We start from the raw sequence: 16,084 nt of genomic DNA on the forward strand, positions 1-16,084 counted from the left end.
GCAGACTGACAAAGGACTGGCTTAACGATGACAAATGATGGAAGAGAGGCTGAAATCTGCATCATCAGCACTTCCACTTTGTCAATATCAGCGATAATATGCAGACCACACAGTAATTTAACAAATCTATATGAGCAACGTGAGTGTTTAGGCCCAAGGACACTGCACTGATAATAACACAAACACTAATGCACTTTACCTTCAACTCTTTTGATCAATCTTTTTATTCACATATATTACTGTTACCAATGTTTTTTTGCGAGGGGGGTATTTTTGTGCTTTTTGTGCAGCAGCGTCCGTTTTAAGGCAGTGTCTAATATTATACCACGCTTTACTCTTCAGTGACCTCATCTGCCTTGGGGCAAACTGATGCAGACATGGCAGCCATATACATCCTCGACTACACAAACCCGTCTGTTCTTCAAACGCTTGAGGCGTTTGAAGAACTGAGTGCAGGCGTTTGCACAATTAAACAACTTTTAATAGAACCATTGACCTTTTAGTTTGGTGTATATCTCTACGTCCTGAACTACTGCCCTTTGAGCATTTCTATCACAGCAGGAAAGGGATGTTAGCGCATAATTAGAAGTATTATTAGTCAGTATCAGGGCTTGCCGGCAGGAAGGAAGTCACTTTGGAAGAGCACTGAAATAATATACTTTTATTTATGGCATACGCTATTATGACAAACATGGAAAACCTGTCAGTGTTTGAGATTGGAAATGTGACTTCAAAGACCAAAGTGGGCAGAGGACATTTCTATGTTTGTAATGAATACCGTATTTTCCTTTCAATACCGTACTCCAGAGCGACTTATATGAGATATTATTTGTTATTTTCACACTGGCAACCACAAGAGGGCGCTCTAGGCTCTAAGCGACGCAGAAGAAGAATCTGCATCTCCTCTTCCTCTGGAGTTTGTGGAGTTGTTAAGAAGTGACACAGAGGAAGAAGAATTCAATGGATTTAGTGATTTGGGGTAAAACTGATGCTTTGGTAAACTTGTTAGCATGTTCTTTATGCTATAGTTATCTGAATAACTGTTAATATGTTACGTTAACATACCAGACACTTACCACAGTTCTGTCTGTGCGTCATGTAGCTGAAGGTGTTAGCGTTAGCACACGTACACCTATTCACCATGTTCTCTCATCTGTTATTATTTTAAATTGCATTTTCAAATGTCTGTTCTTGGTCTTGGATTTTATCAAATACATTTCCCCCAAAAAATACGACTTATACCCCAGTGCGACTTATAGTCCAGAAAATACGATAAGTGACTTTTGAGCATTTGTGGTGTGACGCGTTGAAAGAGCAACAAGGAAGGACATCTTTTGCCAAACCTGCCTTAAAACTGTGTTCATTAATACTCCAATGTTAGATGAATTAGGCTGAAAAAAACAGTTGTTGATCTGGTTGGGTCTGAGCGTTACCTATAGCGCATGTGACGGCGTCGTACTGCAGCGTGAATCCAGGGAAACACTCGCAGCGGAAAGAGCCTGGCGTGTTGACACATTTGTGATGGCAGATTCTCCCTTCGTAGATCAGGCACTCGTCCATGTCCTGCACCTCCACTGGACTCTCCACCGCGTTCTCGCCGTCCCGCCCCAGAGAGAAGGCCTCGTTGGGGAACAGCGGACTGTCGGACACTACGACGCAAGAGGGGACAAGTGACTATTTAAGGTGAGAGCATGCGTAGCAACTTTTGTGTAAGAAAAATAAGGAAATGAGTTCTGTTGAGGTTGTTTACAAGGTTTATAATGTATTCCTGTAATAAAATGAGTTTCCCCAATTACTTCTATAAGTCTTTTTATCAGTCAAATAAGTGAGGATTAGTGAGTTCAAATCTGGCTCTTGACAGTTTGCTGCAATGTCCTTCACCAGTCTCATCCCCCTTTCACACTATACTCTTAAATTAATCTGACACAAACAGTTAAATAAAGAAAGCCCCGATGGTTAAGGACTGGACGGACATCATAACTTTTCTTATTATTTGTTTTATTTATTTGTATTATTTATTATTCTAATATAAGCATAATAGAAAATGTATGTGTGTGTATGCATAAATTAACTTAAATTTGTACATCCACGTATGTACAAATATTTTTTTTTTCCTCTCATTATTTAATTTTCTTCCCTAATTCTTTAAATAGGTCATTTTGTGTTATGTATTTTTTGTTGCTGTGTGTGTCAAAAACAATAAATAGTAAAAAAAAAAAAAAAAAAAAAAAGATAAAGAAAGCATGATACATTAGGTTTTTGGAGTAGACCATCTGAAATTCTAACAATTACAATTTAGTTCTTATTTTTATATTGTGACTTGCACAATCACGTTTTTCAATTAACAAAAAAATCTTGACATCAATAGTACTTTTTTCCCCTTTTGCATACGTCTTCAATGTTTCATCTTGAGCAGGAAAGACAACATTTGTTAAAAGGTCAATGCAATTATCCTATTATACTACCTCCAACATGGCACCAATTCAAAAAGCAGTGGGTTTAAGTGGCTGCGTAACACAAAAGGACGACGAGGCCAGGAGGCAGTATATCTTTAAAAGTTATAGTTGTGGCTTAAACTTCTGGGTGGCAAACGAGGACTGCAGCCTCTCAGTGTGGCAGTGAAACCTTAATACAATCCTCCCCGTGGGTAGTAAAGCCTTGGTATAAATCTCCCCTTCCCCTCGGCGCTGCTCAGGTGTCTGCAGTGCATTTTGTGGACCAGTGTTTTACCTCTCTTGGGCGGCGCAGTCGGGTCTAAAGCAGGTCTTTCTCTGACAGGGTGCCAGGCGTTACGACCCCCGGCCCCCTCCTCCTCCTCCTCCTCCTCACAGCAGGTCATGAATATGTGTCTGCAGTGGAAACCCAGAGAGGGGTGGGCTTCACAGTTCAGACCCTCGGCGCGGAAGTGCAGACCCAGAGAGCAGCAGCCACAGCACTCCTGTAAAACACATGCACGGCATCATTAACACACATGTAACAAACATGTACGCACGGGGTGGGGGAGTACAGTTCAAATGTGTGGTATTTCTAAATAAATGGCTACTTTGCACCTAAACACACGATAAATTATTTTTGATATTGTTTAATGTAAATGTGCACCTTCTTACTTCTGCACTAGGACATGGACAGCTTGTTGGTGCGCTGTGTGAGGAGAAACTGGGGAAAGAGAGCGTCTCAAAGAAAGAGAATCCTTTAAAAATAGTCTGTGCTTTAAATGTCTCGTATTGGTGTAACAGTTTTTATGATGTGTGCAGTCGTGTCTTTCCCTTCGCCCCAGGTCACCCGTGAAAAAGAGGGTTCAATCTCAATGGGTTCTTGCCTGGTTAAATAAAGGTTACTAAATAAATAAATCATTTGCTCTGTGATTGTGTCTCACTTGTGGAACCTGTGTGTCTGTTACTGTGAAGTGTTTTCCTCAGCTTGTTTTTAATGCTGCAAAAAGAATCCACCAACAGGTTCAAGTCGCCTGAACCTGAATGTAACTTTATCTGGAATGTTCTACAGTATTGTATTTAAACTATCTATCCTACATTCATTCAACTTCAGGCATTTATATTTATCAATCCTGCTGTGAGTGGGTTGGCCTTTCCACAGATCTGACTTGTAACTTGGCCTGGTGGAGTCACCTGCGGGAATCTTCTTGCAATCTGAACTCCATATGCTCTTTATTATCCGCATTTAGAAGTGCAGTTTATCTACTCAGAGATTAATAAAGTTACAGAGTATTAATTTTTTTTTAACTTATTTTATGTATTATTGTTATTTCTAATGATCTTATTACTTATATTTTAGGAGTAGAAGTGGTTGAACAAGTAGTATTATAAAACGCCTCTGTTGTAATGTTGTAATTGAACTAATAAATACTATGTAATAATCCCAAACCTCAAGTTTAAATCGAAAATTAACAATGCACTTTAATTTAAGCTAAAAGTCTGTTACAACAGGAAAGATTCTATTGATTTTTAATGAACCGAGGTAGAGGTTTCTAATGAAAGTCCAAATAGCTGTATCTGAGCATTTGTTCTTGACTCATACTGTGGGAATGTTAGAGAAACCAGCTTTGACTTATTCCGCCCAAACACAATTAACTAATCCAATAAGACTGAATTGGTGCTACCAGAGGTCTCTTTCTAGATGTTTGAGTTATTCCCGAGTTTGGCCATCTACGGACAACTGCACATGTTTTAAATTCTACTGTGACTGATGCGATTGTAAATGGTTAATTTCGGTTGAATTAGAGTTTAATTTGAATTTTACAAGGTCATTAAGTGTGACTGTGAACCCCGGTGAACCATGAGTGGCCTTTTCGTGGCGGATACTGGCCTTGAAAGAGTTGATTCCACATATATCGCCGGAGTCCTTTTCACATGAGGCTCCAGCCGTGGCCGCCTTCAGTCCGGACAGGCACTGCTGCTCTCGGAGGGAGCCCAGGCAGCACTGCTGTTGGGACGTCCTGGCACAGAAGAGGAGACAGAGGGACAAGAGAGGGGACAAATGATTTGGACGGGCACCACAGCACTGCAGCAACAAGTGGGCTCATTAATCATGCCTTTCAGAACATCCATTTGTAACCATGTAGTCGTTAACAACACCTAAATTGAGAACAGAACATTGTGTGAAATGCAAATGAAAACAAAGAGAATAATGTGATCCCCCAACAACCAAATTGTTTAAGTATTTTACATAAAACGTCAAACGGAAAGCCAAAGGCGTTCCTCTTTCTACAGGGCTACATTAGCTCGTGTCTTTTTAAGGCTGCTTGTTAAAAGTTTCAACTTTATATTCATAATAAGTCTTGAAGAATTTGGGAGGGAGCGGGGCAATTTATAATTAGAATAGACATTGCATAACTATACTGAATAATAAGCCAGACAGATGTAATAGTTATAACAGATAGATATGGTAGATATCTAGCTGCAGGTCAAATAACGTTTAAAAAAAAAAGAGGACATAGTTATTTTTAAATCTCTTTTTTCAGATTTGATCTCATAGAAGCTAAATAACATGACCAAGGGTTGTAAAAGAAACTGATTACCAAAATAATCAAAAATGAAAACTACTAGTATTGAAACATGGTACTTATTTCAAGAAAAGCTTCCCAATGTTTTTGTTTTTTTTTATGATTTTGATCAATATCAGAAGTTGAACTAGTTTCAGGCCACATGGTAATATTAAAGAACCACTATTATCTATGCTACTGTCTAAAACAAACAAAATGAGTGTTTTTAGTGTATCGAGCCTTCAGTATGGCATTCAAAAGTGTAATGGAGACTAACACACACAGACCATGACCTCTGTGTGTGTAAACAGTGTTGAGATTGCGTTGGGTGTAATGATGATAATGATGATGAGTGCATTGGGCGTTGAATGTGCGCTCACCAGCAGATGGAGTGGCGGTCCTGAGTGGGAGGCTCCATGCTGCTGCAGTGTCCCTTCACTGAGGCCCATTTCTCTCCCGTCTCACAGCAGCTCCTCAGCAACTCCTCTGAAGAAACTGTGGAAAACACAAAACTTTCTGTGAGAACATTAGTTGGATAAGCTGGCACATTTTTAGTTACAGAATCCTAAATATCTGATTTAAATGTATTTAGTGACATATTCCGGAACATGGGCCAATCAGAGTATCGTTTATCACACGGTGGAGCTTTAATTTGCGTCATATTTTATGGTAAAGTAATAAATAAAAGAACTTTGTACACATGGCATGTTTGTTTCACATTTATTAATCACTGATTGGAGAAGGAAAAGTCACACACACAAATTGCACTCAGCACAAGAGCGATGTTTTCTTTGTTCTCACACTAATGTCGTGCAGTTTGGAGCCTAAATTACGTGATCAAATACCACAGTGCATTCCTTTGATTTTAGGAAAGTGACTGAGCTCTAAGCACCACCAAATAAAAGAGTAACTGTATTGAAATACAATGAATATGTTGAAACTGGGCACTTGTTGCACATTTACAGGTAATCACACCACTCTGATAAAAATACAATGTTTGGAATGCTATTTTTGAGTAAACAATGGAGTTTTCTAAGTATTCTTAATTGGCCATCCACTCACACAACTAGCAGAATTGTGTCACCTTAAGCGCATTAAAGTTACATGCATCCGCAACACATTTATTTAAATACTTTGAGCTAAATCCATACCTTAAGCTAGTCAGTTGAAAGCAGGATACGTTATTGTTCCTCTAATTAAACTCTCCTGTTTGATTAGTGGTAGCAAACGATCAGAACAAGACTTTTTGCAAACCACATTTTAAAATAGGTCAGACGGGAGAGATGAAACACTGTTCATCATATTTACAGAGGAAAACTTTCTTCAATAAGAGGCCAGTGCGTTCCTGCTTTAATTTGTGTCCAGTGCATTAGACACAGACTCAGGACACGCTTTTCTCTTGAGTGATGATGTTATGTAAGAAAAAAAAACATGCCTACAGATCAGAGGACTAATTACACTGTACCATGCACTTCATTGTTCGTGATACTACCCTATTCTGACTTCCCTAAACAAAATAAAACAAGCTGCTGTAGCCTACATAATTTAAAGGCATGAGGAAAAGCGAAACCCAGGCAGGCACAATGCGTCTTTGATATGTCTAAGTACAGTATCTGCCAGTCCCTTTGAACTGTCAGAAACTGTATTAAAGGAAAGGCAGAGTAATTATTCATCATTACTTCTTCCCAGTCATTTTCCCCATCCGCCATCTTCCTCTACATAAAACATAACAGGAGTGTGCTCTGTGTGTTGATGTAAAGAAGTCCACGCCAACTATACATAAACTGTCTTTGTGTTGCTTTTGTTCACCAATTAGTTTGATCTGTCTTTTCAACAATGCAGTAACATGACACTTCTTTGTTGTACTTGCATAATGGAGCAGGTGGAGAAGGTAGTCGAAGTCTGCACTCGAGTTACCTTAAAACTAGGGATACAAAAGACGAGGACTGAGACATAACACAAGGAAACAGAGGTAATAAGTGAAGAGTAATGAATCCAAATGAATCGTAACAAAAAAAACGACTTTAGTATTAGAAAAATCCTTATCTGAACTGCACAGACTTCAAAACATGCCATGTGCTGAGAGAAGAGGCTTTATGGTTCAGACAGAGCCATAACTGCATCAAAATGATACAGTGAATGTTGTGTTTTTAACAGATATCTCCATTTTGAAAATGTGACACAACGTTTTTTCTTATTTGATATAATCTATTACACATTATTCAACAGTAGTGATATTTGTATTGCACTTAAATAGCTGTAACTTTTGAAAACCCTGCTTTTCAAATACCACTTATCTGTTTTAGCAAATTAACTAAAACTAAATATTCTCTCAAGCGTCCCTTTAGCTTAATCCGGCCATATTCACTGCCCTTGCTCAATGTAATAACAACTCAATGAATAAAACATGATTCAACTGACAAGATCATTGCTATAGCTGAAGCCTTGCAGCAATAGTCTAGATATATTATTTTCTCCGTACAAATACTGTTCACTCCTTTTCCTGCTCTAGTTGAAATCAAGACATTTACGCAACTATTGCCAAACGTTCTACAACAATCGCCTTCGCAGTACTTCACAAATCCCCGGCAGCTCTTAATTAGCTGAGAAAAGTTTCCTTGAATCTGAGTTTTATCACCAGGCGTTGCATTTCAACTCCATAACTGTGAAATCGGCCGCAGAATCCAGTTACAGCCTATGAATCCCTCGACAGGAGCTTAGAAAGGTGCACGTCTTTTTTTTCAGCGCTTGCCCTGTAATCTTATCTGTCTATTAGCCTAGCATTAACACCAGATGGTTTTGTCTTGTCCAAATCCAAAAGGCTGACATCACATCCTTCAAAATGATAAAAATAACAACTTAAAAACGGGGCGACTCTCAACATGTCCAGGGGTGTTCGGGAGCCTGGCGGTGTCTTTCTTCTTCTTTGTGGGGGTGATTTACAATACAGGTGGGTCTGGAGGCAGCAGGTCTACCACGGGTCACTACACACACAAACTCAAGCAGCCAGAGCTGACAGATGATTAATGCAACAGGCTTAAAGAAATAGCGTACATGTTTAGGTCTGTTTGCGGCTCGCTGTGAGACATCCGAGCAATGTTCCTCGCACCTTCGACGTAAACAGAGACTGCGCCTTTTTGCAGTCCAAAAACAGCTGGCCATGACATAACGCCAAACAGTGACAACCAATCCACAAGGGCTGAAACGAAGATAATACGTTTTAATTAAAGAAAGATTTTTTGGCAGCTGTTGGGGGCCAAGAAACGCGAGTCATTCCTTCTTGTAGCGTCAGTTCCCTCAGATTGTTTAGCGGTAAAATCTGAAATAATGTGTTTCCTTGTGGTTATGTGAATGTGGTTGGAAAGATCAAGCTGAAATACAATATACACTTGTCAACAAAGCTTGTGTAGTAGATTAGGTGTTTGGTAACTGGAGATTAGCATGGGCAAGTGCCATCAACATGCTTTCTGCAGTATTGTTACTTATTTTGAACCTCAAAAATTATGGGTAAGGTCTTTAATCTCTTAGAGTAACAGCAGGATCATGCAATTCAGGAACATTTTTTAGCCCAAATGGATGTACTGTATTCATATAGACTTTGGATAAGCAATTACATTCTTTACTTTCTTTATTTAGGGCTCGAGCTGGCATAAAGAGTAACCAATCTTTGGCCTTCTATTCTGTAATACTTGTTTTCAAGCCGTTTAACACTTCCTTATTTTTACAGAACCATTATTGAGCACATTCGAGTGTCAAGGACAAATCTACAACACAATTCAACACAAAAGACTCCCCTGTGGACAAAGTCGATCTTCATTGGACTCTTTTACATAATAAATAGTTTGAGAATACTCTGCTGCACACCTGTGACCGGCTCTTTCCACGGCGTTTAATATGGCCCCGTTTCATTCTCTCATTATTAAACACTAATATAATTGCACTTGGTGTCGAGGGTCACAAAGCACCAGTTTCTGCCAGAGATGAAAATCGGTCCAAATGCAGATTTTGGACTTGATGAACACAAATAGCATTGAATCCAGTCGAACGTTATTTGGCAAGAACTATTCAGATTATTAGAACTGACTGTTTTCAGAGGAACAAACTGATTATACAGACATTTTGTATAGTCTTATCCTTTCTGTAATTCCCTCTCTATTCTTATAGCATGAATTTATTTACATATTGTAGGTTTTATGCCAGATGCCCGTTCTAGATTATGTAGTGTGCAAGATAAGTAAAATTAGAATCAAAAGTAGAGAAATAACAATATCCAGAAGTCACAGTACAACTTTTATAGGGATATAGTAGAGAGGCTGACAGAATTGCAGAAATTATTTATAACTTTTTCCTTTTGATATGCACTTTGGTGTGAATTATTACTGTTATATTTAAAAAAAAATTGAATATAAAAGTGCTTCATAATGATACAGCAATATCAAAGGATTATGGTCTATGTAGTTCCCTCTGAGAAGCTTGTACTGGTACTTAGATTAATTGTAACAGCCCACAATATTACGGAGACTTTTTAACCACAATGTTTTGGGTATTGTTACATCCATAATCAAAACTATACACGGTTGAATATCTGGTCATATTAAACATTGATCTTCTTCATTCTGATATTAAAATTGGTATTGAGTATGAAGCCTTTTTTTATATATATAAATGGATTTTAATAATAAAATGTGGTGTGCACAATAATAAACCATGTACAATGATGCATTCTGGGACTACATTTCAACAGGGCTTGGGAGGGACGCAGATCCAAATGTTTTCTAACACGTAAACACTGATATTATACACACAAATACCATCATAAAATAAGTAATCAATTGCAGTAGCAGTAATTTGGAGTATGGTCAAGTAGGGGTAATAGTAGTAGCAACAAATAAAGTGTATTTTTTTATCCAGGCTTGGAACAGCACAAATAGTTGACTTCTGAGTTCTTGTGGCTGTATTCATGATATCCAAATCATAGAGCACAATTAAGGCGGGTCCAAGTTGTTTTCAAATGTATCACTCAAATTGCTTTCTCCAGAAAACCCTTTAATGAGCGGTTTACCAAATCTTGGGAGCAGATGTTTTTATTTATTTATTTATAATTACTGGCGATATGCACTGTGGTCATTTATCTCCCGCAGGATATGTTTCAGATGGCTAAAAATTCCAGGAAATGATGTGGAAGACGTCTCAGATGAACTGACTATCTGCCCCGCTCTGGCTTCCACAGTAGTGCTACAGTAAATGCACTGGAATTCAGCCTCCCTTTCATCCTCAGGAAAATTACACATGTGTGAAGATTACTGCCATATGGAGCGTGTTGTGACAGCGCTATTGACGAAAACAAGTGCTTTATACATGTATTTTTTACATATTATTTGTGTATCATGTGTGACTGCGTGTATCTAATATACTACAGACAGAACAATGATCTATATAATGAATCAACTGAAATCTTGAGGCATAAACAAGTACTTATCACTTTGTATATATTCTATTTATATAACTGAATCTTGATTATTAATTCATTTTTGAGACAAATTAGATATACAGTAGCATGCAGTAGTATTTTCAACACAGAAAATAAGGATATCTAGAAGGTTTTGTCAAACACTTTGAAGCCAGGACCCAACCAAGACCCACACAGCCAAAAAGATAAAAGAAAAACATTTAAATCAGATTCAATATTGTTTATTGTATTAGTTTACTGTGTTATTGGACCTAGTTGAGCGATATAAAACTGTCTTGACCTCCCACGGTTCACTTTGGGAACTACTGATCTAAGACTAAGTTTCTTGGCCCGTAAAAATCTTGGGATTACCAATCATGAGCTGGAGGAAAGGTCTGGGGAGCCCAAAGTAATAGTATCAAGTACTGAATAAGTTGAGTTTATTACAAATAACAACAACACCACCAATATTACAACATGACAAACGATATTTGTCATGTTGTAAGCAAAAAACACTCATTAACACTGTACAGAAAAGTACCAAATCGGCCTTTTCAAGTCATCAAACCATAGCTTCAAATCAGAAATTAGATACCGAAGATGTTTGTGCCTCAAATCTTCGGTATCTAATTTCTGATTTGAAGCTATGGTTTGATGACTTGAAAAGGCCGATTTTTGTTTGTGTCTGTATAAAACTGTTGAATCTGATGAGAATATGACACGGTAGCCTAAAATGCCCAACTTAACCGCTGTTTTAAAGTGTTTTGTCACTTCACAAACTCCAGTTCAAGCCACAGAGGTTAATTCCGCCTGTGCTGAGGTGAATACACTGCGACTGGGGCAGGCAGAGGGGAGCATGGGTAATCAGTGTGCAGTGACCAGCGTCTGGCAATCACACCACAACAGAGCTCTCATTCATCACCGCGGCATTATACCACTAACAGGTACAGCCCACGAAATTCAACCCCAGAGTCCAGCCAAACTATCCCCTCCCCCGCTCTGTGTGTCTGCTTTTAGACAGGAGAAGACCAAAAAAAACATGGTTTGTGTTCCTCTACAAATAAAGTTTGTGTTTGGTGAAAAAGATACAGCGTTCTCGTTACTGCACCCTCTAATGTTTTTAGTCCAATAACGAAGAGCAATGATGGAAAACCTCTGGAGGATACGAGCGAGGGGATTGTTATTCCCTCTGTGTAACTTCTAATGTCTGGAGAGCTCTTCCTGGGGCAATGACCTTCACCATTGAACCATTACACAGTGTTAGTGGAGTCAAGGCGTTTGAGTGAGACAGACCGGGACAAAAACCAAGATTTTGTTCCAAAAAAAATAAAAAAAATTGCTGTGATTAAAGCAGTTCATAGCAATATCGCTAAATTTAAAAATATGTGTTAAAATAAAAGCATTGTAACAAATAATCTAAATAAGTCAACAGTGGCTGGGCTGTTAACACTTTATGTTCTTTGACAGCACACTTCATCATTCTTGTCAGCTCCAACCGTCGTTTGTGAGTGATTGCAACAGAAAGGGTACAAAACAACAAAGTTATCTAAAACAAAACGTAAGCGAGTTTAGCTGTAAGTAATGAAATTGAGTCCTTCTCATTTTGAAATCATCCGTCGAGTGGAAATGGGCGCAGACATGACGACAAGCCTTGTAGCGCATGAGCAACAGAAAACAATCAAGTTTCTCCAAATCTTCATCAGGGTTTCAAAATAAAAACACAATACAATCACATCTGTCAGAGAACGCTTTTACTTTTAGGGAAAAAAATATCTGTTCCCCACATTTTTCCAGACGGATCCAGGGCCGTAACATTCCATCTCCAAATGTGCGAACAGCAAAAGAAAACACTTTGTCCATCAATGCTTTTTATAGTCGCCCTTTGTAGTAGTAATGGCTTTGACAGGCAGTTCTTGGCTCCCTATTTCCAAATACTAAACACTAGACACTACATACCTATGAATGGCAGGTGCTGAGAGCCAGAGCGCTCCTGGCACGTTTCAGCAGCAGTCGCATAGAGCTGTAAAGTGGATAACGCTGCATAACGCTGCATAACGCTGCATAACGCTGCATAACGCTGCATAACGCTGCATAACGCTGCATAACGCTGCATAACGCTGCATAACGCTGCACCCCTGGACTACTGTGCGCTACACAAAATGTTAGCACTTTGAGGCAAAAAAAGAAAAAGAAAATCATACCAGTCAAAGAATGATTTTTGATTATTCCAGCAACTAGAGGAAATCATTTCATTCGAGTACTTTTTCCAGAACTTAGAGGAACTATTACACATAAGAGGAAATGACAGCTATTTTAAAATTCTTCTTAAAAGCAGACTTCTGAGAAATTGCAGCTAAGCCGTAGTAGTCATTGCACATTACTTTTACTTCAGTTACCACTCTTCTAAGCCTATTTGAGTGAGAGTATAATTACGCAAAAGTATGTACAACCTCACACATTTTAGTTAAACCCACTGCCTATTATTATATTGGCAGATAAAGATTACAACAGTACCATTGTGCCATAAAATATAAAGAATTTATGATCTAATTAAGATTTCCATAGTAGTCAATCTGTCCTGGAAATAATACAGTTTTATACCTGATTAATTCAACAATAAATGATGAATGAATGATCTGAGCAGTCGTAAAGAAAGAATAATTGCTAATTCCGCTCTACCTGATGAATATGGTTAAGACTTCACACAGTTTAAAAACCATTAGAGAAACACAAACTCAATATTAAAACCAAATTTACAGCTTATTTTGAACCAGGTAGATAAATCCTCGCAAGGGAAAACAGACTAAAACGGGCAATTGTTTTTCCAGGACTGGAGCCAAATCTATAATTGTGGCATTTTCCAGCATAGACAGGATGTGGCTGAAGCGTGTCAAAATATGTCAGTGTATTAATCGCCAGTTATTTGTGATTTGTTTCATCAGAATCACATGTCAGAGCTTACCTTCTGCATCCTGATAGTTGAGAAGTGTCTGGGCCAGTCTTCTTGGCTGCTCTCCAAAATCCCTCATCCGAACTGGAGGTCTGCTGGTGGGGCTAAACTGTATCACAGGATGGGGCCTTTCCTCTTGCTCTTGGTTCTTGACAGATTGGTGTCCATGTTGGCTGTGTTTTTGGTGCCTGGCGGCGTTCCTGCTCGCCTTATGCGCACGTGTAGAGTTGTTTCTTTCACTGTTATGTCTTATGGTCCTATCTGCGCTCGCCTGCTGTGGTCTGTGGCTGGCTGTGGTTTTCCCCTCTGAGCTTTCGCCCGTTTGAAGTGACTCTTTCTGGGCCTCAGTAACTGTTGGATTTGTGTTATGCGATACCTTTGCCTGGCCACTTTGCTCTGGATTGGGCCTGCCATGCGTCTGCTCGGGTTCACGTCGCCGCTCGTCATGCGAATTGGAAGCGGACTCTTGGTGAGGCGGTGTTAATGTAGTAGATTCCAGCGGTTGTTCCAGGTTTTGAGTGGAAGACGTGGGCCGTGCCAATATGTAGTCAGAATCGGCGGTGCCAGAATTGGGTGGGTCCGGCTTGTACAAAGGTAGAGTGTTTCCAAAATTGGACGCAGATTCGGCACGATTTGTCTGACTGACGTCTCTCAAAGGGCCATTGTTTTCCTTGACACAACCAGGGATAATGGAGCACATCAAGCTCCCACCTTCGTTGGGACAGTGACAGACTTGACAGCTTTCCATCTGAAAAGAATGCCCCGCGTCATATTTTTTGTTGCCATGCACACATCCGATGCTACCACACTGCGGGCATCCGTCTTGGGGCTGCAAAACGTCAACGCAGTTTGGGGGGATTTCAGGGCATGGTATAAAGTGGCAGCTGATGTTCCCTCCGCCTCTGGGACAGGAGCATTCTGTACTTCCGAAATCTACAAAGTAAGACTCTCCTTCTGGGACTTTCCCGCGCCGGAACCCCGCCTGGGCGCAGTCGTAGTACTGATAGCCCTCACAGGTGCAGCCCCTCTGTGAGCAGGTGGGACAGCAGGCGCCGTTCTCCAACATGGTCTTAATACAGTTGTTTAACACAGGACAATCCACACCAGTGCAGTCTTTCTGAGCATAAGACACGTCCAGGTAAAGGAACAGCATGATTAGGACTGTCTTTTGAGGCCACATGTTGCCTGAAAGATAGAATGTGGAATTGACTTTGTTATGAATTCAACAAATATAGACAATAACAAAGAAAACACTACAAAGCATGATTTTTGTGTGAGATAGAAGCTCATTTCTATAGCGTATATGCCTGCAAGATGAGTTACCATGTGATGTGAATTTAGATTAGAGCTCAAGTCAACCATCTGTTTTCTATTTTGGTCCCTTTTCTCTTCACCATTTGATATAGACGGAAACAAAACACTTTTCATACTAAAGAACAAATTGTGTTTTAAATGAAAGGGTTAACAGGTTTTGGTGTTTTTCTGGTCTCTGCCCTTATCTTGTTTGCCCCCCTCTACGACCTTGTAACAGACTCCCACTAAATTGTATTTTGGCAAGCAATAAAACATGTCTTCTACTCAGAGCTTTGAAATCTAAAAAGAGTTTATGCGACAACATTAAAGTAAAATGAGCCCACTTGGAAAAAAATCTATCTCAGACTATAACTTGGAGAGAACTTTAAAGCTACAGCAGCCAATCTCTTGTTGTGAAGAAAATGCAACAGAATCTGCTGTCTCCCAAAAGTGTATTATGGCTCCATTATAGAATCAATGACGTCTTTGTGCTCTCTCAAAATCATTTTAACAGATCTGAAAACGCCAACTAACAAGTGCCCTGGAGTTTCTCTCCTGCCTGTATGTGGGCTGTCAGAGAAGCACTTGGAGCCTGTAAAACCCAACAAAAAGACTGATGCAATAAGAAACGAAAATGTATGTAACTGTAACAGCAACTTCAGTAAACTAACATAAAAAAACACGTGCAAAACAAACAAAACAAACAATATAGAGCGTAATTCGCAAAACTGCGTTGGTGCAAAATGTAGTTCTCAATAGATAAATCATTCACAACATGCGGTTCTTAGTTTACAGTAAATTATTAGGGTTAGGGTTAACAAAAATGTACATTATTCAGCCCAAACTTGACGCGTTGACCTTCCCGTGGATATACATAATAAAGTCGCGCAAATCCATAGCGGGATCCAAACGCGCCTATCCACTTTTTTTATTTCTACAATGAGAACATCTAAAAGTCTAAAGTTTCAATGAAATGACAGAAATGAGATAGAAAAGGGCCGTTTACCTCCTGTCCCTTGCCTCACGGTGCCGCTGAACTCCGCCGGGAAAGTTGTGCGTAAAAGTTGGTGCGCGGGCTCAAACTTGGGAGCGCGTCTCTGGAACGAGGGCGGGGCAATTTATGTTCGTGGAAATTCTTTCTCTAATCCTGGATGTTAGACGCGTGTTACTCATGAAATAACCCCAGAGAAATGACCTAACGTGCAACGACTGACGTAAGGTTTAAAGAAGCGATGTGGAGAGCGATGGATATCTGCTGTTGCGTAAACACGGGGAGCCTAGAGTGATGGTAAAGGCTTTTAGTGTAGGCTTTGCTGCATAAATACTGTAATATGGTATTTTGAAATGCCGAGGAAGAACAAGCATGTAAATGACTATGACTACACTTTAACAA

At 39.5% G+C, this 16,084-nt stretch overlaps 1 protein-coding gene across 1 annotated transcript in view; it reads right to left on the reverse strand.

Moving 5' to 3' along the window:
• The window catches only part of LOC140362755 (fibulin-2-like), a 31,639-nt gene extending 15,858 nt beyond the window's left edge, over positions 1-15,781 (reverse strand). The window contains exons 1-6 of the mRNA XM_072448925.1: positions 15,698-15,781; positions 13,411-14,583; positions 5,380-5,494; positions 4,324-4,453; positions 2,731-2,938; positions 1,434-1,649 (exon numbers count right to left, since the gene is read on the reverse strand). Of these exons, the coding sequence (XP_072305026.1) occupies positions 1,434-1,649; positions 2,731-2,938; positions 4,324-4,453; positions 5,380-5,494; positions 13,411-14,578 (1,837 nt within the window). The 5' untranslated portion in view covers positions 14,579-14,583; positions 15,698-15,781. The remainder of the gene's footprint in view (positions 1-1,433; positions 1,650-2,730; positions 2,939-4,323; positions 4,454-5,379; positions 5,495-13,410; positions 14,584-15,697) is intronic.
• Positions 15,782-16,084: the final 303 nt, after the last annotated feature.

This window comes from Eucyclogobius newberryi, unplaced genomic scaffold (assembly GCF_026437365.1).
Source record: "Eucyclogobius newberryi isolate DKJ021-1_F unplaced genomic scaffold, fEucNew1.0.hap1 SCAF_17, whole genome shotgun sequence".
Lineage (NCBI taxonomy): Eukaryota > Metazoa > Chordata > Actinopteri > Gobiiformes > Gobiidae > Eucyclogobius > Eucyclogobius newberryi.